General features: G+C 46.7%; 1 protein-coding gene across 3 annotated transcripts in view; it reads right to left on the reverse strand.

Moving 5' to 3' along the window:
• asic1b (acid-sensing (proton-gated) ion channel 1b) overlaps positions 1-24000 on the reverse strand; it is a 219240-nt gene that overhangs the window by 43718 nt on the left and 151522 nt on the right. For 2 of the 3 annotated variants that reach the window (XM_042090128.1, XM_042090130.1), the window contains exon 1: positions 1534-2451. The exons of the other annotated variant lie outside the window; for it this stretch is intronic. In XM_042090128.1, the coding sequence (XP_041946062.1) occupies positions 1534-2139 (606 nt within the window). In that variant the 5' untranslated portion in view covers positions 2140-2451. Of the gene's footprint in view, positions 1-1533; positions 2452-24000 lie in introns of those variants that run through there. 3 annotated transcript variants of the gene reach the window in all.

Below are 24000 nucleotides of genomic sequence, written 5' to 3' on the forward strand. Positions count from 1 at the left end.
ACCAAGATCCTGTTCTGAAAACTCTATTTCTAAAACATTTCGAAAAACAGATTGACAGACTAGGTCCCTGCTCAAAGTTTTTCAGAACAAGTCTTTAAAAGAAAACATGGAGTATTTCAGAGTTAATGTTGCTGAGCCACTGTTGAGCATCAGACTATGTCAAGAGGAAGAGAGATGAGACACTCTGTGTAAGAACAAGATGAAGGGCACAGGTCCCACCAGCAGCGTCACTCACACCGTGTGAGTCTTCACCTTTATTTACTCAGGGAGGGTCAGTCTCACACGCACACACACAACACTCACACGCACAACACTCACACACACACACACAACACTCACACACACACAAACAACACTCACACGCACACACACAACACTCACACGCACACACACAACACTCACAAACAACACTCACACGCACGCACACACACAACACTCACACACGCACGCACACACACACACACATAACACTCACATGCACGCACACACACACACACACACACAACTGTCACCACAACACAGCAGACACTGATCAGATCATGGGTACAATGCAGGAGAGCCTAGTTAAATAAAATGCTAAAAACACTAAGTGTGTGTGTGTGTGTGTGTGTGTGTGTGTGTGTGTGTGTGTGTGTGTGTGTGTATGTGTATGTGTGTGTGTGTGTGTGTGTGTGTGTGTGTGTGTGTGTGTGTGTGTGTGTATGTGTGTGTGTGCTTGTGCCGGTGTGTGTTTAATAAATAAAAGCACGCTCATCTCATCTGCTGAGCTGTTGGAGTGTGGCTTTCGTTTATCTCCTAATTGACTTCTCGCACGGAAATGTAAAGTGGGAGCTCAAATGAAAGTAAACACGATGATGAGCCCCACTGTCTGGGACGGCGCTGCACATCAACACACAGCCACACAAAAGCCTATTGGAAACCTGCTCTGATGGACATACACATACTGCACATTCAGACTATGGCCTCGGAGTCTTGGAGCACAGTGGACAGAGTCAAGGTCAGCAAAGAGTTTGATATGAGTGTTTGTAAAGATGTGTATCCCTGTATTAGAAGATATGTATCTCTGTGATTTTCTCTCTCTCTTTCTCTCTCTCTCTCACACACACACACATGCACGCACAATGTCACTCCAAGCGCATTCTGCTATGTATGGATGGAACTGTGTGTGTGTGTGTGTGTGTGTGTGTGTATGTGTGTGAGTGTGTGTGTGTGTGTGTGTATGTGTGTGTGAGACCCTGTATGGAGAACATAAATGACTGAATGGCCGACAATAGTGTTTACTGTGAGGTTGAAATCACCTAGTATGGCCTAGTCAAACACAGGGTGTAAAAAGCTCTCTCTCTCTCTTTCACACACCCACCCACACACACACACACACACACACACACACAGAGAGCATTAGCGGCTAAACACGACTATATGCTGCAATTAAACAACTATCTGTTTGTCCCAAACTACATTCCCATGCCCACTTGTTGCGCAATGGCCTGAGATCGCTCACTAAACTCACTACGGAGCTGTCCACACACTCACAGTGCTGAAATTGCGCGGCCCGCAGATTTCGCCCTGGAATCGACAGTACAGCAGCATCTCCTCCAGCTGGTGGCCGAGCCGGTCCAGGAGCTGCCGCATGGAGGGCTGAGACTCCTGTGGTGGCGGCAGAAAGTGGTTGAAGTCAAGGATGCGGGAGAATGGAGACCATGGCGGCTCGTTTCTGCTGCCGCCGACGTCGCCCTGGGAGGCGAGCATCTCCCTCGCCACCGGAGACACCTGCCAGTTCTTCCCCAGTAGACCCAGCCATCTCCCCGCACTAAAAATGTCCAGTTTCTTCATGCGCCGTGGCAACAGTAGGTTCTGGTTACAAATGGTCACAGCCGGAAAGACCAAGCGCTTTGCATATACCATATGCGCCTTGGTATAGACAGGCGAGGAGAGCAAGTATCGCACCCGGTTAGATGACCAGGTGAAGAGCAGAGCCAGTGCCGTTAGAAAGGCGAGCAGCCAAGCCACTCTCCGCGGGTAAGAGCCGCTGAGAAAGATATGCCTCAGTCCGTGAAACGTGGTGTGTTTCAGAAAGAGCTTTCCGGCTTCTTTCAGTGATCCCACTCGCCCTTTCGGTGCGATACCACCCGGACACATCTTGTTATAAAAAAAAAAGAATTCGCAGAGAGAGCCACCAGAACACACAGGTCTACCTCTGTCTTCGTGTTTTCGTTACTGACTTCTACCGCGCCGGACCTGAGCGTAATCCAGCGTGTTCAGAGAGCAGCTCAGTCACAGGGCATGGCTCCGAAGTGCGTCTTATAGAGTGCATGCAGAGCTCGCTACTCCTTTCACTGCGCCACGGAGGTTTCCGTAAAAAGATAATTTCGACCAGAAGCAGTCAGCCAGAAGCAGAGGTAATTTATTTTATGCGCCTTAAACGGTCTCAGGAGCTGAAGCTCATTTTGATTTATTTTGGTGTAAACGGGCACAAGCGAGTTGCAGCACGTTTGGCGTAAGATGAATGAGTTCGCCAGACTAACTGAAACGACACCTGTGAAGATCATAACACATTTAACCCCACAACGGCTGTGTGTGTATCCCTGTCTTTAGTCACGCACGCTTAAACCAAAATGCACTATATTTTATCTTGTCAATATTTTGCTATCGAACTTAAAGCTCATTATTGTTTCGTTAAAGTTACCTGCAAGCAGCAATCATATCGAATAGGTTTCCACAAGACACTCGGTCCCGGTTATAGAACTGAACGCATACTAAACCGCCATAAGTCATTCAGCACCACGCGTGTGCAACAGCTCACATTTGGAGCAGAGTGCAAGTTCGTTCAGTTTGTGTGGCGCGCTCATCGTTAGACATCGTTAGCTTCAACCGGTCTGACCCTGTTCAATGTTTCACATTTCCCTTTCCGACTGTGGTCGAAACCCTTTCTCCGTTCTCTCTCGAACAGAACTCTGTCTCACCCTCCGGGGCTGTGCTGCTGCTGACCCAATCCGTTTCCTGAGAGAAGAAGATTATCTGCCTGGGTCTCGCTAATAGACTCCATTGCACTGACGCGATGCACCATTGGTTATCTGATTGCACAGTGGTGCGCAAAAAGTGCAGCCAGCTACATTCTCCTCCTTCCGAACGGCAGTACTTGAGTAGGGCAAGTTTATTAGCCTTGAAACTGCAGCACCTTTTTCCTAAACTCCCCAACTTTAAAACAGAGTACAGGTGTTTTTGAGTATATGTTGCAGTGAGTAAGTTGAATAAGTATGTTGTAGTGTTTAGATTATGCAGAATCTCGGGCACATAAGCCATCCTCTCCCAGCTTTCTGTGGCGTAGGTGGGCTTTAGAGAGGTCTTCAATTCCAAGACAAAATTGGACAGAATGTCCTGTCATAATTGCATCGTTTTGGTTGTGTTTGAATGACACCGCAATGCCAATGTAGACAGTCAGCCGTATAATCCAAATGCAAATCACCAATGCAGCAAAACAAAAGAGGCATCAAACGTGGGTATTGCCGAGACGTCTTCCAACCCCCGGATCCCAAAACAAGCGTGTTTTCTTGAGATAAACTTGAAGAAGGCCTAGGTAATGACTGCGACAAAACATGTCAATTCGTTGTAACAGCGAGTGTAGGTTTAAATTTAATTTAGGTTTCAATTTGGGCGATGGGTAAAGTCAAAATTCCAAGATTAAACGGCCTGTCAGCTGCCAGTCGTTGACTTTTTTGCCTAAAGCCTATTTTCTTTCTTTTTTAAAAAAAAAAAGATGCAGGCGTTTAGATGTTCAATTTAAAATCCCTGCACCACAGAAGACAAAATGTAAAATTCAAATGAATTGAAGAGAACCGCATTTAACTTGGCAAAAAGCTTAAAAAGGGATTGGATGGGGTTTTACATGAGCTCTGCATTGTTTTTCTGTGTCCTTATATATTGTAAGTGACGGATTTAAGCGAAAGGGTACTGAGAGGAAATATGTCGTTTTAAACTGATTAGTGCTGGTTGTTTAAAGCACAAAAGACGGCGGGGATAACATGTTCCCACATGTGCGGTACTTTTTCACTGTAATTCCCAGTGTGCACCCTGAATCTCCACGGAGCAAACTTGAACCTCTGACGCCAGCCTGAGACGCGGAAAGGAACAAAAGGTTGAGTGTATATGCGTAATGTGTATGCGTAATAAGTGCGCATACACAGACAGACAGACAGACACACACACACACACACTGCACGCACAGCGTCTCCGCGCAGCCAGCTCACCCAATCACGATGGAGCCGCAGGGACTCTGTATTGAATAAGAGAGCATGGTTATTCTGTTTACATTAATGCTAAAGGCACAACTCTGGCGGAGGTGATCTGAGGGAATTATGTAGTCAACTAGATGATAAGAACCTCAATTTGTCGTTGATTTCTGTTCATAAAGGATTACGTGGCAAAGTAGGGACGCCGTTTCACACACCACGTCCACAAGATTTTCATTTCCCTTATCTCCATAAAACATATCCACTTCAGATAACTTTACAATTCACAGCTTACGAAAGGTTGCCTACAGCAACCTGGCATGCAGAGCTGCTTCGTAACTTTCAAGTGTTCAAGATTTCATTTGCCGCCCTATCAGACGTGGCAGACATCACTGAACCATAATAGTCTATGGAAAACAGGCTTAAATTGGCATCCCTGAATCAAGCTTTTCTCTAAAGCACTTCAATGTGTAGCCAACAAGGAAAATAGGCCATAAAAGGCAGGTTGTTCTCTGAGTATTAAATAAATAAGTCTATTGATTTCTTGCGAAATAAAGACTCTTAGTGGTTATATCTCAGGAGTGTGTGACACATCATTAGACACATAACCGCAATTTCATGTTCGATTTTTTCTAATATCTTCCCATGCTTTTATGCCATCACTAACCAATCGATTTAGCTATGTTTGCTTCTAATCCACTGAGAGCATGTGATGTTTTGTTTAATCGTCAGCGACATCTCGTCAGCTGCATCTCAGATGGGAATATCACAATATCAAGGCAACCATATCACTGCCTGCATCCTGCTTTCCGGAAAAGCTCATTTCATGTCAGCGGAAACAACCTGTGTGGTTGTTCCTCCTACTGGGCCAAGTAACTGGGCGGCAGTACGTGCGGAGCCCCAGTGAAGGATCGGGACATCACCCTCCCCGTCCCCCGCCTGTCTGGGCTGCCCAAGTGAGTGCTCTCTGAGTGCGGGAGGTTGGCTAAGCCCCTTCATTAAGCCGTCATAGACCAGCTCTTTATCTTCACAGACATGCCAGCCAGCTCCTGGGAGACAAGAGGATTCTATGTTGCCAACCAGCCAAGGAGAATGTTCTCAGCCCCCCCCCCTTCTCTCTCTCTCTCTCTGTGGATGTCTGTGTGTCTCTCTTTCTCACACTCAAAAACACATACTCTCTGTCCCTCCCTCAGTCCCTCTCATTTTCGAACATTCAAACACACTCACCCTGTCTCTCTCTCTCTCTAACACACGCACACACACACACACACACACACACACACACACACACACACACACACACACACACACACACACACACCCAACCAGCCAATCGGGACCACTGCCTCCAGACGCCCTTGCCTGATGCCAGGGGTTTTTTGGGGAGCAAGTGACAAGACAGAAGGAGAGAGAGAACGACAGAGAGAAAGAGAGAGAAAGAAAGAGACTGAGAGAGAGGAGAGAGAGAGGGAGCAACAGAGAGAGAGAGAGAGGGGGGGGGGGGGGGAGAGGGCAGAGTGCCACTGCAGCTGCATGCAGACACCGGGCCAGCTGTTGATTTATGGGCTCCATTGGGAGGATAATTGTGTACATGATCTGCAGTTAAGGACGAGAGCGTCATGTTTCTCCTGCATGGTCCAGCTCATCAGCGGGGCCACAACAAGCCGCTCTCTCTCTGTTCTCTCATCCATCTATTCTGGGCCCCTTTTCCCATTTAAATACATTACTGTAACTCTGGGAGGCCAAGAATGCCTGTATGGATTCCTTCTACATGTGCGGAGATCTCTCTCACTTTATTATTCTCTCCCCCTCTTTCTTTCCTCCTCCCTCTCTCGCGCTCTCTCTGACGTGCTCCACTCTGTTGCATTGGGGTGCGTTGGGTGGGCACAGCTGGCACAGATGGCGCTATGTAAGATGCCCACAGAGCAACACGCTTCTGCCACCGACACACTGCACCCACCAGCCAACAACTGTTACAGCTGCAGGCTGCAGGCTACCCCCTTCCGCAAGTGTATCTACTGTATCTACCTCCTTCTTCTTTCTCAAGCCCTCTCTCCCGCCCCCCCCCTCTCTCTCTCTCCATTCCTTCCTCCCTCTCTCCCTCTCTATCTAGTCCAGTGGTTCCCAACCTGGGGTCCGCAGACCCCACTAGGGGGCGCCAGAGAGTGCAGGGGGTCCGCACAATGCTGCCTGGGCTGAGGTTATATATATGTATATATATATTATAGAGATTGCAGGGGGTCCGCACAATGTTGCCTGGGCTGAGGATGTAAGGTTACCAAAATTATATTTGCGGACATTAAATGCATAAAATCCCAATAACACACCCAATTGGATAATCAAAATTCTGTATAATCCAAATTAAAACATATTTTTGTTCCACATTTAAATTCATGTAGCTATTTATTACCTCTGACCTCTGAACTTATAAGTTTGTAATTAATCACTTTATTCTTTTTGTGTGTGTATGCGGGTAGGAGTTTGGGTAGGGGGCCCTGGCTTGTCTTAGACACAGGCAAGGGGGCCTTCAAGGGAAAAAACGTTGGGAAACACTGATCTAGAAGATAGGAGAACAACATTGAAACTCGCGTGTCCACGGGACAGACAGGGTGATGGAGGCTTTCTCGTAGAGTTGCTGCCTTTTTAGCGCCACACATTTCATCCTGGCAGATTCAGACGACTAGGGTGGGATCGGTGGCGTTTGTGGGGCAGAAAAAGTAGTTCGTTGTGATAGATAGATAGTTGTGATAAACAGACCCGTCCGCCTTTCACTCCCTGCCACCACAGAAGACGAATGGGCCGCTGTGAGGAAAGAGCGCTCTGGACGGTCCTAAGAGCCACAGAGAGAGAAAAGGGAAGCTGATGTTGGGCTGTTTGTGTGTGTGTGTGTGTGTGTGTGTGTGTGTGCATGACTGGGTATGGTTTTGTGCCTGCAAGACAGCAGCAATCTCAACCTGTCGAGGCAAACACAATGTGTTTCATAGAGTGAGCTCAGTGTCTGGGGGGCACGCACAAACATGCACAAACAAACAAGTGTGAATGCGCACACACACACACACATACACACACACACGCACACACACGCACACACACACACACACACACACACACACGCACGCACACGCACACACACACACACACACACACACACACACACACACACACACGCACGCACACGCACACACACACACACACACACACACACACACAGTAGTCAGCACCTGTCCTCACTCTCTTTGACTTTACAGAGGTGAGAAAAAGGGTAAGACCAGCAGAGAAAAGGCCACCATGTGAACACCACTGGGAATGCAACACACAGACCAGCAGAGAAAAGGCCACCATGTGGACACCACTGGGAATGCAACACACAGACCAGCAGAGAAAAGGCCACCATGTGGACACCACTGGGAATGCAACACACAGACCAGCAGAGAGCAACACATGGGGACAACCGCTGCGTTAGACAATGCTAAGTTCAACTAACTTAAAGGGACACCAGGCAACGTGTTAATTACTCATCTTCGTAAGTCGGTATATTGTTAAATGACTCATTACAGGGCGAATGAAGACTCTCTCGCCCGCCCCTACTGCCTGTAGGAAGAATATCCCGCTTGCAAGTTCAGTGTATCGTACCCACCGACCGAAGCAGGATCAGTTTACATCCTGCATCCACAGCACAGAGGCAGGCTAACGAAATGCTAGCGAATGTTGCAAACGTGTGTATAATGGCAGAGCCGGCGAAGAAGCAGCGAAAACCCTTGACGGAAGATGCAAAGAAAAGGAAAAGAGCTTCAGACCGAGCGAGGGGGAGTTTCGTAGAGAAAAAGCATCAAGCTTGCCTGGTGTCCCTTTAACTTCTGCTCTGGGAGTATGAAAATGAGCTTCCTGATGCCTTCATTCATTCAGCTTCAAGGTGTTTACCTCTGATACAATAAAATGCTAAAAAAGTCAATCACCCTGTCTGTGAGTGTCATATGACTATCAATTCTTCTGATAGAGCAAGGTCCTAACAAGAGTCACAGGGAGCACACACAGACAAGTGAAAAATGTATATGTGAATGTATGTGTATTTTATATGTGTATGGAAAATAAATGTGTATAATTTATATGCACATTAAAGACAAAGATGCATGTACTGTACTGTATGTATGTGTATGTATATTGTACAATGTACATGTATATGTATATACAATCACTACTAACACCGTAACCCCATGGAACAGTAGGCAGAACTAAAACCACTCCCTCACACACTCCCTCTCTCTCTGTCTCTCTCTGGCTCACTGTCTTCTTCTATCTCTTTCTCACTTGCTAACCCGAACATATGCACACAGACACACACACTATTTCTCTCTGTCTCTCAATGTCAGGTGCTGACATAAAGGTCTAACGTAACAAGCCTGGATGTATGTCAATGTCCGGCTCTCAAAGACTAACACTAAATGTTAAATGTTAAATGTGAAATGCTAAAATTAGCATGAAATAAATCATATAAACGGACAATCAATCATGAACCAGTCGATCACCTTTCGCTGTTCCACACACACACACACACACAGACACACACACACACACACACACACACACACACACACACACAGACACACACACACACACACACACACACACACACACACACACACAGAGAGACTTGTGGAGATGAGAAGGCATGGCAGAGCCTTTCTTACTGTGCTGTGAACATACAGTGATATTCTCTCTCGATCTCTGTCTCTACCGCACAGATTTATGCAGTCATATACTCATTCATGCATATATACATTCAAATGCACACACCTACATTATTACAGACATTGTATAAGCAATCTCATCATCTCTTCAGTGTGCTCAGGAAGCAAGGCCTGTAGTTACGGGCTATTTTTAGAAAGGTGCTAGCGATCACATAAAAACTATACACATACATCATCAGAGAAACACACAAAAAGCTCACACATATTCATTTAATCTACACGGCTAAAGAGGCTTAGCATTCATTTTACAGACAGTATGCATACTAAAAGTGCGCGTGCACACATACACATATACACACGCGCACACACACAATTTTGTTCCTAGACTGGCATACATAGATGTTGTTTCGTGGCCTGAGAGAGTAAGACTGGGCAGAGCATTAAGGAGCCATTACTGATCATTATGAAGTCAATTAGACACTGATAAGTGGCTGCAGTGGGCCATTTGACACTAGTCATGACAGCCCATATGTCTTCTTCAAACCTAATTGGCCAAATATGAGCCGACTTTCACTCATTCGCCTATTACATGTCACTTGGCCATTAAGTCCCTCTCAAGAAATACTGTAAGCTGCACCATGTTGGACAGAATCATCAATTAGCATGCTAATGAGTAGCCTAACAGGGAAGTTGTTAGATATTACTGTTCAGGGTGCGCTGAAGGTCTACAGCTCAACAGCTCAATGCTAAACAGCCCCCCTTAATAACCTTGTAAACATGCGGCGTCTTTATAAGTAAACATGTCTTCAGCCCGAGAACGGATCGGCGGAGTAGCCACAGGAATGTGGTGCGCGCGCAGAGCCGCGGGCGAAATGGAAAACGTGATGTTGCTACGGCAGGATGTCTTTGTTTCCGCTCCTCGCTCGCTCAGTCACATAGTACTGCTGATGTTCTCTAAGCACTCAATTGCTCAAGGACAGACCTGACAACGTACTGAGGGAGACCATTGCAAGCACACTGTGTGTGTCTCTGTGTGTTTATAAAACAGTCCTTCCTGTGAGGGCGGAAAAATGCACTGGAGGAATAAAAAACACTCGGTTAATTCATAATGAAGAGATCACATGCAGCAGCATGAGTAACAGATTGAATAAACACATCGTTCTCAGACGGTGTGTGTGTGTGTGTGCAGTATGTGTGTGTGTGTGTGTGTGTGTGTGTGTGTGTGTGTGTGTGTGTGTTTGTGTATGTGTGAGGGTGAGTGTGTGTGTTTTCGCACAGTCCATTCTGCTCTTAATGATGTCCCACACTAACTGAATGCTGCTGACAGCAGGGTGTCAGAGCAGTGATCAGATCTACAAAATTCATTTTAGAGTCAGCGATTTAAATATGCACTGCCTCTCTCTTGTCTCTCTCTCTCTCTCTCTCTCTCACACACACACACACATACTACAAAGGATGCTGTTGATATTATCAATGAAACAGCTCCCTCTAGTGTTCATGGTGTAGCTCTGACATAGGGCCTCAGATTTCAATATTTCCCCTGTTCTTTTTCTGAGCTAGAAACTAGAGCTAAGCTTCAGGTTGATGGATAGGTTGGAGAATAATAGAACGGGATAATTTCCCAGAGTGACCATTGGGAACGGTCAGATCCCAGCCCGCTCTGCATTGATTAGGTGGGGGTGACTACACATCAATCAGTTTTCAATAACGTCGTTCAATTTGCAACAAGTCGTTAGTGAAATCAAAGCAGGCCACTATGATGCCAACAGGCCAGCCACAATGCTGTGGATGCTTGGCATTAAGACATGTTGACCATGGAGCTCACCTTCCTTCCATTACAGCAGACGCAGCAGCAGTACTGTTGGACTACTTTTTGCCCCTTCACCATGACACTCACTCTCTGGAGCACCTCACCATGCACACAGTATTACAGGCCCAGTCCCGGCCCTGTCACTGCAAGCGTCTCATGCTTGATCATCCTTAAGCACACTGTGGATTTTTTAAAATTTAATTTATATAGTATATTTAGCATTTAGTTTTTCTTATCTTCTACTGTCTCTATTGTACAGTGGAGTTGTGTTATATGTATATACTTATATTTACTCTTTCTGCATGTGTGTAGAAGACCTGCATGTGTGTAGAAGACCTGCATGTGTGTAGACCTGCATGTGTGTAGACCTGTATGTGTGTAGTCCTGAGTCAGAGCTGAAGCGGAGTTTGAGGCCAGAGGCTCAAATGCTCTGCTGCCGTTTGGAGGTCCATTCTCTCTACTTGCATGTAGGCTGATTATTCTGTGACCTCTGTGTGACTGTGGGTCTGGCCAATTTGATTTTGTGTGTGTGTGTGTGTGTGAGAGAGATGGGGGGGGGGGGGGGGGGGGGGGAGGGAGAAGGGAGAGCGTGTGTGCATATAAATGTCTGTGTCTGTGTGTGTGCATGTGTGTGTGCTTATAAATGTCTGTGTCTGTGTGTGTGCATGTGTGTGTGCTTATAAATGTCTGTGTCTGTGTGTGTGTGTCTGCGTGTGTGCATGTGTGTGTGTTCATGTTCTTCTGGGTCCTCTGTGATAGCGCCTTCGCCTTTTAATCTATTCTATTCAATCTCTCCGGTCCATCTCCTGCACCCTTTGACCTCTCCTCCCTTGCTGTCCGTCTAGAGCACGCATGGACCAACAACAACAACAACAACAACCAGGAAAGCCAGTCGACACAGAGCAATAACACAAAGAGAAGAGGGAATTCTAATTCTGTTATTCACACAAAGACTCACGGGGAGGAAAGGCATGGTGTGCTGTTTAATGCATCTCTAATGACGGAGAGCAGAGCCAAGCTAATGGAAGGAGTGTGTGAGAGAAGATAAAGGAGAATGAGGGGGGGATGAAAGAGGAAGAGAACGAGTGAAAGAGAGAGAGTTTGAAAACAGAGAGAAAGCAAAAGTGAGGCAGAGAGAGAGAGAAAGAACCAGGGGGTGATAAGAGGAGAGGGAAATGGAGAGAGAGAGAGAGAGAGAGAGAGAGAGAGAGCCAGTGAGAGAGAGAGCGAGAGAGAGAGAGAGCCAGTGAGAGAGAGAGCGAGAGAGAGAGAGAGAGAGAGCCAGTGAGAGAGAGAGCGAGAGAGAGAGAGAGAGAGAGAGAGAGAGCTGGAGGAGGAGGCATCAGTGATAGTATCTGTTTTCAATGCTGGTAAATATTTAATGCACTGCTGTCATCATGTCCTGTGAGACAGACTGTTGGCTGGAGGCTCAGGTCACAATGTCTACCCTGAAGGACACATACACACGCACACACACACACGCACACACACACACACACACGCACACACACGCACACACACACACGCACGCACACGCACGCACACGCACGCACACACACACACACACACACACACACACACACACATACACACACACACACACACACACACACACACACACACACACATACACTTACTCAGAGCCTCACTTTCTCTGTCTTACAAAGAGGATTACATTAATACATTTACAAACACATAAACACTTCATAATTCTAACACACACACACACACACACAGACACACACATACATAAATATCCATCACATCAATTCTCTTTCCCCTCACACTACTACAAAGGCCTCCTGAACACAGGCATCAATGACTGTGCAAAGCCACAAACACTCACAGACTTCTGTGGACGTATGATCAGAGAGCATCAACAGAGCTCTCTCTTTGTGGGAGAAATCAGTAGGTGTAAGCAAAGACAAATCTCTCTCTTTCTCTGATGAGTAGGCATAAGACAAACTTCCCCTTTTCTCGTCTCCCTCCTTCTCTCGATCTGACCAGTAGGTGTAAGTGCTAGCGTAAGCGCGTAAGCGCTAGCTTCAGGCAGCTGTGGGTTTAGCCCCGGGCTCTGAGACGCGACCTTCTCTCTCATGCAGCCTTGAAGTCTCGGGCCACGCGAGGCCACGCAAGGCCCTGTTTAGACCGGACCACAATGCAACAGGAGGGCGCATGCACGTCACGTGAATTTGTAGCACCTGGCGTCTGCCTGTATGATTTCTGTTACCGCCTGGGCTACTGTCTGGACTTGTGGAGACGAGAACAGTATACAGGAATAACTGTGTGTGTGTGTGTGTGTGTGTGTGCGGCATGACTGTGTATATGGTCTGTTTGCATGTCTCTATGTGTGTGTGTGTGGATTGAAATCTTGGTTTTGGCGCTGGTGGTGTGTGTATGTGTGTATGTTGTTATGACCCAGGCTGGTATGGGCAGCAAACATGAACTGGACACCAAGTGCAATTTACTAATAGAAAAAGTGTGTCTAGGGCAGGGATGTCAAAGTCAAATACATTAGAGGGCCAAAAAAAACAAATTTGCTACAAGCCGAGGGCTGGACTGGTTCAATGTTTATTAAAACATATTAAAAGGACTACAACAACAACACATTACATGTATACAGCACTTTTCTCAATACTCAAAGAGCATCACATGGATGGGGGGAACTCACTAGTAACCACCACCAATGTGTAGCACCCACCTGGGTGATGCACAGCAGCCATTATGCACCAGAACACTCACCACACACCAGCTTGAGGTGGAGAGTGAGGGAGTGAATGAGCCAATTACAGTGGAGGATGATTAGGGGGCCAGATTGAATGAGCCAGGTTGGGAATTTAGCCAGGACACCAGGGAAGCAGGGAACCCCCTACTCTTTGCGATAAGTGCCATGGGATCTTTAATGACCACAGTGAGTCAGGACCTCGGTTTAATGTCTCATCCGAAGAACAGCATCTCCTACAGTGCAGTGTCCCCATCACAGCACTGGGGCATTGGGGCATTGGGATCGATCTTTTTTGGCCAGAGGGAAGAGTGCCACCTACTGGCCACCCACCAACACCACTTCCAGCAGCAACCTAGTTTTCCAAGGAGGTCTCCCATCCAAGTACTAACCAGGCCCACACCTGCTTAGCTTCAGTAATTCAGCTAAGACAAGGTATCCATTGGTCTGGTTGCTAGCTGCAAAAATGACTGCACGTAACCTATTGAACCAAGACATGTACTGTATTTTATTTAATGATTAAATGAACAATGACTGTGCGGGCAAAGTTTGCACAGAAATGTACGATTTTTCCCATCCTCACCGACCTTGTCATAAAACTTGTTTAAATGATCACACGACGCCTCCTTGCTGCTTTATCGTCTACATTAGCCTTTCTCAAACTTCTTTGACCTGAGGCCCAGTCAAGGCATACTTTGGGGTCATAGGGCCCACCTACATGAACCCACCCCCTCCCCCCACCCCCCATCAAATTATCATAATGATATCACAATTATTATTATTTTTATACTATATTGCTATACATGCACTTCAAAACAGTCAATGTTTAAAGTGCTAAGATTGTTCACAAAAGTTTGTGAAAACATGCACATCAGCGTAGGCTACTGCTTTACTAATGTAAACTATAATTAGGCCTACAATAGTTTCATTGTTTTTGCATTGTTGCATGATGCTTGCATGAGAAATACTTCTCAAAACAACAGCATATGGGTTATATGGGTGCCGTTGTTTTGGGATGTTTCCCTCATGCAAGCATCATACACTGATAGAATATTTATATGCTATTTAATTACATTTAATTTGAATGCCTGAATGTAAGGATTCAGGAAACACAATACCAGCTTTTGTGATGGTAAATGGCGGATCAGATCATGCGTAAATCACTGATCTGGAGATCTTTAACTATCTTTAACTAAGACTAATTAATAGCTTTTGGCTTTAATACTTAATGCCAAACAGTGTTTTATATAGTCTGTGCTCTGTTTTTTTATGGAAGTTGCATAAATCCACGTCGTTCTATTAAATGTCGTTTCATAATTAAATAGCCTTTCAATAGGTTGAAGCTTAGCTTTGCTACCAACGTGCACACGCATGCATTGAATAAACGCTCATACCACGACTTAATTCTATGCCTCTATGTTTGATGACACCAAACAAGTATTTCCTACTAATTGCAGAAATGTTTGTTTTCTTTTTCTGTCCGCCGGCTCCTTGATCAATTGCGCAGCAAATTATTAGACGATTGGCCCGGGAATAATTTCACTCTGCAGACCATTGTCCACATTGTGGACCGCGGCCCATAGTTTGACAAATGGTGACCTGCATGCTGCCATATTAAGGCCTTTTTACGGTGTGTTTTAGCCGGGTTTTCGCGTGGAAGGCTCTGTAGAAATCTGGCACCCTATTCAACAAAGTTAAACTGAAAGAGCGTGCCGTTCACAGAGACCAGAATGAAAGAGTTCACAGTAACGTTCATCCGGCAGTAGTAATACAGAAAGTTCAGTTCACGTTCGCTCAAAATATGAACGAGTTCAGGCACAACACTGGGGAGGGGGGTAGCTGAAAGTTGACATCTGCCCTGACTGAATACTGATGAATAATGAAGCTGAGGCCCACTTGCGGCGCCGCAGTGAGTTCGTGGGCTACCGTTGCATTGTGGGGAATGGAGTATTGGTGCGTGTAAAACAGCAGCCGGCAGCTGTGGCCTGCGTGCCGGTTCTAATACTAATCAAATATCATCCCGCGGGCCGTAGATAATTCAGGCCTTGACTTTGACATGTCTGGTCTAGGGGATATGATAGGGCTTCTGGTTGTACTTGTAAAGGAGGAAATTCCAGCAATGACAGAGTAGCGTTTGGGAAGATTAGATGTGAGAACACGGATGAGAGAAAAGTGTGTGTGCAAATGAGTTAATGTTGAGTGTCTGAGTGTGTGTGCGTGTGGTGAGTGAAAGTCTGTGTGTGTGTGTGAGTGCAAGAGTCGGAGTGTGTCCAAGAGAGTCAGAGAGTGAAGTGAGGCTGATCATAGACATTAGAAAGCTAGATAGACTGCACTGGGCTCCAGAACGTACGTAAATAGCGCCGCCATCTTGGTGGGGGCAGCGATCACTGGAGGCCAATGGAGAAACAGGTGTCTCTGATTACAAGTGTTGCCCATAGACAGTAAGGTGTTTGCCCCCAACAATATGGCCGCCACATTTATGTATGCCACCTAATAGAACTCGACGGACAATGCGGTATCTAGCTTTCTAATATCTATGAGGCTGATCTCCATACTTATATAGACCACACCCACTCCAGGTGCAATCAGTCCTAATTAACAACCCCACAGTCGATGCATGGGCCTCTACCCAGACAGCAGGGAGAGCAGAGGGTCCTTACAGTGTGCATGTCTGTGTGTGTGTGTGTGTGTGTGTGTGTGTGTGTGTGTGTAAACTTGTTGGGTAGATGAGAGAAGTAGTCACAGCTCAGGGACTCTCATATTCTGCCCTAGGAAGGGAAACAGATCTCTTCATCTACTATTATTGATTTATCACCATAACCTCCACCAAACGCACACACACACACACACACACACACACACACACACACACACACACACACACACACACTCATTCACACACACTCACACACATAGACACCCAATCAATCACTCACAAAAATGCACACCTAATACACACACACACACACACACACACACACACACACACACACACACACACACACACACACACACAGAGTGAGTGAGTGAGTGAGAGTGAGATAGATAAAGAGACAGAGAGTGAGAGACGTCCAAACATACATTCTCCCAAACCCAATTCTTCATTCTCCAACACCAAAGCCAACACCTCGTTCACACACACACACCCACACACACACACCCAATCACTCATTCACGCACACTCACACACATACAGACACCCAATCAATCACGCACAAAAATGCACACCTAATACACAGATAAACACACACACACACACACACACATTTCATTCCGACTAAGCAGGCAAATCAATAATATGTGTTTATGTATGCTAATCCACTCACCCACAGGAGCAGGGAGCAGAGGGGCCGTGTCATATGGAGAGCTCCATCTCTGTCCTGCGCTGTGCTGAATCCTTCTGCATGGGGGATAAGCTCCGCTGCCTCCGGAATGCTAATGCCTTGCTGTGTGTGTGTGTGTGTGTGTGTGTGTGTGTGTGTGAGGTCTCAGGGACAACTGCTCTAAACAGTATATGTGAGGTGTGAGTATGTATAATTGTGTGCGTGCGCACATTTGTGTTAGGGGACTGACTGTAACATTAGCTCCACATTCAAGTCAGTTCACTGAGGTTGCCAACAGCGGAATGTGCAAGTGTACAACAATGGAATGTGCAAGTGTACAACAGTGGAATGTGCAAGTGTACAACAGCGGAATGTGCAAGTGTACAACAGTGGAATGTGCAAGTGTACAACAGTGGGCTGTGGCAGTGTTTGTATGTTGTTGGGGTGTGCCGAGATAAACAACATACAAACTAGATTCCACATCAGCACCCTTTTCTTAGCTCTGCAAACACCTGCATTGTGTCCATCATTGGCATGATTTCATGAGAAAAGCATGCAATCCATGACAAAATCCACTGCTGATTTATTGTACATGAAAAACATAAACAGACCACAGCTGTGCATTATGATCGTATTTAACAAGTGGGGCGGCACTCAAGTTTACTGACCGCACAACAGACAAGTGAGAGGTCTCTGTCTCAGACCACAACTGATTCTACAGAGACCAGCTCCTGCTCCTGTTATGTGATCTGGACATCAGTGACCACTGACACTAAGGCGGGGATCACATTAGCCAGCGGAATGTGGCAGGTTTCCTATTGTTCTCTATAGTTCGGCAGTGGAACGGTGGCAACGCTGGCGTAACGCTAGCGTTGAACAAGCTGAGCGTTGAACTTGGTTCAACTTTCAAAGTGCAACGTGAGCGTATTCAATTGACAAACCGTTTGTGTTGCTTGGGAACAAAACAAAGCTCATTATGGTCTGAGCGTTGCGTTACATTTGCCGCTGCTGCTGGCTGGCTGATGTGATCCCCACCTAAGCATAACTTCATCTTTTATCCACTGTTTCCACACTGTTTCCTGGAAACACATCTGTTCAGAAATGTCCTACAGTATAATACAACTTGGGGTAAGAGCAAATGACAAACTGTAGGTTCTCCACTTCCCCTGGTTCTTGTGTAGTTCAGTACACACTGTATAACACACTGTATAAATGCTTGTGGGTGCGTCATGTATCAGCGTAGTTATTCTGCACTGTAGGGCTCCCTGCTTAGCTGCTGTGCAGTTGAGAAACTGATGAAGCGAGCAAACGCCAGGCATCTCGGAAATAAGCTAAGACTGTGCTTCATCAAAACAACCCAGCCCTCTGGGGAACAACAGGGAGAGACTGTAGTGAACAGAGCTAGTGTGGAGGGCTGTGTGTGTGTGTGTGTGTGTTTGTTTGGGGTTTGGGGGGGCCATCTTAAAGTGTGTGTGTGTGTGTGTGTGTGTGTGTGTGTGTGTGTGTGTGTGTGTGTGTGTTTGTTTGTTTGGGGTTTGGGGGGCCCATCCAGAAGAGTCAGTGAGAGAGAGTGAGAAAGAGCGTATTCTATGTTTTTAGTCCTTTAATGTTTTTCTATGCTTCTGTGTGCTTTTGCAGCAACATTTTCCACACACACACACACACACACACACACACACACACACACACACACACACACACACACACACACAACTGAATTGCATTGCATGTTCTTTCATAACAACATCAGTAATTTCCTTGTTCATGGGAGGTACGCACAACTAAGATCATTCCATTTAATAGTGCTTCTCTAAACTGTACAGAAATGCTGTCGTTTAGCTTAGAGAATAAAATGCTGACAAAAGTATATCACAGAAATCCATATACCTGACATACGGCAAGTCAATTTGGATAAAAGTCTACTCAAGAATAAAGGAAACTAGTGGATCAGCTTGTTGAGGCTTTCTCGAAAAACTGCTATTTATAATGCAGACTTATAATCAACATCAGGAACCCTAAGCATATCAGCTCTGATTGAAGTGCTCTTGGCACACAGCACACATTTCACCTCTTCTCAATATGTCACATAAAGATGTACAGTGCACACACACACACACACACACACACACACACACACACACACACACACACTCAAACACACAAATAAAAACAGAAACACAAACACACACACACACACACACACACACACACACACACACACACACACACTCTAATGTATAGCTATGTTAGATCAAGCCCCTTGCAGAGAGTTGGTTGCATGCCAACACCACAGCATTTGTAACCCAGTATTACTCCATATACATCTTTAAACTCTCTGTTCAAACACAGCGGCCTCTGTCAAAGCGAGTAATTCCCTGTGGTTGGGGATTCTAAATGAACTGTTTGTACTGTGTGCCACTTCTGCTGGCTAATCTGCTGCAAATGCATCACGGCGTGCAAACCGTCAGGACCGGAGCCAGAGCACACTGGTGTCTCCAGACCTCAACCGATACATTTCAGAAATGCGCTTAAACGTCTCCGCTTTTCAATTTAACTTGCCGTGATGGAAAATACTGCACAGATAGTTGGCCTTGTCATTTCACCCAATGCATGGATGCACAGGAAATTCCACTACATTTTTCACCTTTATCTCATTCTTTTTTTTCCCCTTCGTGGCTTATCTTTCTTCTTTTCACCTCTGTTCCCTCTCTCCTTTTCTTCCGACTACTATTTCATGTCCTCCTCTTCTTCTGCTCACTCTATTCCCTGTTTCCCCCACTTCTCTCCTCCTTTCATCTCTATTCATTCGTTCCTTTTTCCTCTTCTTTGTCTTCTCTTCTAATGACCGTGCTCTATTACTGGGACTCACCATCTCTCCTCTTCTCCCTTGTTCCTCTCCTCCTCTCCTCCTCTCCTCTTCTCCTCTCCTCCTCTCTTCTCACCTATCCTGAGCGCTGAGCACACCCTGGAGCAGCATGTCCTCTAAACCTTCCTCTATCCCCGCTCGTCTCCTCCTCTCTACACTCTACTCTACATGTCTTTTCCTCTCCTCCTCTCTCTCGTTCTTCTCCTCCTCTCCTCTGCTCGGCTCATCTTTTCCTTTCTCTCCATCGCTCAACCCTTCTCCCTCTCACCTCTCTACCTAACTCACACTCCAGCAGCCTGTCCTCAGAAGTCCTGGTCATCTACTCCTCTCTCCTATCCTTTCCTCTCCTCCTCTCCTCCTCCCTCGCTCCTCTCCTCTCCTCCGCTCCCCCCCCTCCCCTTGCTCTCCTCACCTCTCTGAAGTGCGCGGCTTCGCACTCCTGCCCGCTGAATATGCACTCCAGCAGCATGTCCTCCATGCGGTGGCGCGTGCGGTTGTAGAACTCGGCCAGGCTGAATCGGGCGCCCTGGCGGTCGGGCTCGGGGGCCAGCGGGATGCCCGGCGCCATGTTGTCCTCGTAGCCGAGCATGGGCCCCATGAAGAGCAGGTCACTGTAGCTGAGCTGCGAGCGGCGCATGGTGTTGTAGTTGCAGATGGTGATGGCTGGGAAGGTCATGTTGGGGGCGTTGCGCTCGTCCAGCATGGTGGTGTGGTCGTACGTGCTGTAGTAGATGACCCGGTCCACCACCTGCAGCACGAACATGGAGATGGCCAGCAGGAACACGACGGTCCACAGGCCGTGGCGCACGCTCAGCCGCGGGCTCTCCACGAAGACGTGGTTGGCGCCGTGGAGGGAGCAGCCGGACGCGAAGGCGGCCAGGCTCAGGTCGGGCGCCTCCTCTTCCTCCTCCTCCTCGTCGCGGCCCTCGTCGTACGTCTCGAAGGTGTCAAAGTCGTCGCGGTAGAAGCCCGACGGGCCGTCGCTGCCGCCCGAGCGCACCACGCGCTTGTAGTGGTCATCGAAGCTGTCCTTACTGTGGCCAGCGGCGCCGTTAGCGTCGTCGTCCGTGGAGAAGGAGATTGTGCAGGTGATCCGCATTGGTATAACAAGTCAACACACACGGCAGGAATTATCTTCTCTCTCTCTCACACACACACACACACACACACAAGCACGTATGACAGAGGTCACCTTCTCGTCACAGGTACCTGGCTGGGTGGATGCAGCGAGGTGTGAGTGTGTGTGTCTCGTGGAGCTGGTGGTCGTCTCTGCTGGTGGTGAAGAGTGAGAGGAGAGGTTTGAGTCAACCCTGCGGATCCCAATCGAGTCCACCCAGGGCTTGGATTTGTGCTTGTTAAAGATTACGGCTCGTGTTTCAACGCAGGACGGTGAAACTTAAAACCGCTGCGAGACGACAGGAAAGGAGGCAGAATTGGCAGGAATGTCCAGGAAAGGAGTGCAGCGTAATCAGCCGCGGATCTGCTCGCTCAAGACGAGCAGAGATAACATCAGAGCGCAGCACACAAGCAGTTAACACGGGAAGACACACTCCTGACATAAACAAATCTTTAAGATCTTGAGCAATCAAGATAAAAAATGATCCCTTGGATATGGTGACTTCCCTTTAAGTCAATGAACCTCAAAGAAGACAGAGGCCTGGACCTTGAGTGGAACGTTTTCTTGGATGTCAGCCAGAAACAGAAGATCCAGACTTGGATTTATGCGGGTTGATGACCTCACTTTCTCTTTCTTCTCTCTCTCTCTCTCTTTTGCTTAGCTTTCTCTGTTTTCTATGATTTGTTTCCCCTTCCCTCTCTCTCTCTCTCTCTCTCTCTCTCTCTCTCTTATTTAATACTCCTCTATTTCTTCTCCTTTTCTTATCTCTCTTCCTCTCTCTTCTTTCATTCTCCTCTCTTTGAGCTTTATTTAAAGAGTGATTTGAGCCCATCCTGTTTCCTCTGACCCATCCCCACACCCCCAGCAGACAGGCCCTGCATGACACCCCATACTCCCACTGCGGCCAGTGAGGTCACTGCAGATCCGTTTCTCCATCCACACCTACCGCATAGCCAGCTACCACTGCATTACTGTCACATGCATTCACTACAGAGGAAACCACTGCTTTACAAACATTTGCTTTGTATGGAGTACCTTTAAAGTACCTTTAAATCACTATTTTTACATTCAATCACTATATACTATGTAACTTACACTATTAGTCTATCTAGCTATTTAATGTTACCATTTTTGTTTAGTTTAACTTGACCAATACCTTTTTGCTTGACAAAGAGGCATTGACACAAAAGCTTGAATAACACATCTACGAAATGTTATTTTCTCCTGCAATTGTAGTGGGCCAGTACACCTTAAAAATTGTAAGTAAGAAAATAATCTAGGAGAACAGTAAATTTGCAACATTTGGGGGAAGTGTGTGTATGTGTGTGTGTGTGTGTGTGTGTGGGGGGGGGGGTATTCTGAGTCGAGATGAGGAATAAAATGTTCCTGCTCATTTTTCCAATCAGCCGGCCGTGCGTGCATGTTATTATAGCTAACATCCACCCAGTTAATCACAAACTCTTTCTGCCATCTATTTCAAGCCTGGCGATTATCAGCACACACTATTTAAGTCCCTCTCTAGCAAAGCATGAAATTGGCCCAATAAGCCATTGCCTGGCTGTTCCGTTAGCTTAGCGCTGCTAACGGCGCGGAGTGTGTGCTGTGGTTGTCCATGCAGCACTATGCAGGAGGAACTGGACCGGGATTATTGATCCTGGCAGCATTAGATATTCAGAGGGTCCTCTTCCAAGATGCACAGGCGGAACCGGAGAGGAAAAGAAGGGAATGGATTTACTGGGGGGAAAGTTGATCAGCCACCCCTCCCCTAACCTCCTTCTTCATCCCTCCTTTCCTCCATCCCCTTCTCCCCAACACAGAGCAGTCTGTTGAGCTGAGGTAACCACAGCCACGCTGGAGCACTACAGTGACAGAGTCTGGCCACCAGGGGGCGAACTGAGAAAAGATGACTGGGACAGGACTGGGACGCCCCCCAACTAAAGCAGAATTACTTTACTTTCTGTATGCGCTTCCTCAGCATCAACCCGTAACCCACTCTGCCGTTCAAGTAATTGAATTGAATTGACAATTTTCAAATTCCCAAGAAATAAACAAAACTATTTATCTTTTATTTCATCTTAGTAATAGAAATACAGTCACAACAACAGTGGTCATTGCATCAGTCTCTCTCTCTCTCTCTGCCCCCTAGTCTAGGTGCATGTACAAAACATAGCCTACAGTCACACATGCAACTTTCTTCTGACCTAAATGTATTAACCAGATTATACAAATACACTACAAAACAAAGCGTTTGTAAAGCAACACAGAGTGGTCGCAGAGGAAGACTCACAGCCAAAATGAGGAGACCAGACAGAGTTCTCAGTACCTTGTAAACACCAGCAGGTGGCAGCATAGTTCCACACATCTTGACTATACCTCCTCACACTCACAACACACTCAGAACCTCAGCTTCAAGACACACACAACAACACACACTCCAGTCATCCCTGTGGCTGACAGTAATGACATCTAATGATTCTATCTCTCTCCTCTCTCTCTCTGGCAACACCCATTAGGAGGAGAGAGAGTCGCTGTTCACTGATACTCATAACTGCATGCATTCCGGTCAGCATTCAACCTGAAACAGGTTAGTCAGTGTCTGTCTGCCATTACGACAGCACATACACAGACACACACACATGCAAGCACACACATCCTCACACCCAAACACACACACACACTGCTTGCCATTATAAAATAATTCACAAACACGCTTAGTATCCGTTAAGAAATTTGATTCACTTTGAATCTGATTCTGACCCAAAAAAGAAACAGTTTGATTGAATCTGGTTTTGATGAAATAAGCAAATCACCTCAATCTAGGGTGAAATGGGTTCTGAGTAATGAAGCGGCTCCATCCGGAGTGAAGCAGACCCAACCTATCCCACCTGTTATGTGGAATGCGCCACCTGAAACCAGCGCTCCTCAGGGGTGTCCTGGCCACCTGACTGCTGACATAATTACTCTCCACTCCAGAGCAAATTATTATGAATGTTACGACACAGCCTCGGCAAGCCCTGTGGCATTACTACAGCGGCACAGTGACAGGGTCAAACACACAGCCACTCTGACAAACAGAACTAAAGGATGGCACTCACACACAACACACACACACACACACACACACACACACACACACACACACAAACAAACACACACACACACACACACACACACACACACACACACACACACGCACACACACACACACAAACACACACACACTCAGTGATTCATTAGTGGTAATT

This window comes from Alosa sapidissima, chromosome 4, assembly GCF_018492685.1.
Source record: "Alosa sapidissima isolate fAloSap1 chromosome 4, fAloSap1.pri, whole genome shotgun sequence".
Taxonomy (NCBI): Eukaryota; Metazoa; Chordata; class Actinopteri; order Clupeiformes; family Clupeidae; genus Alosa; species Alosa sapidissima.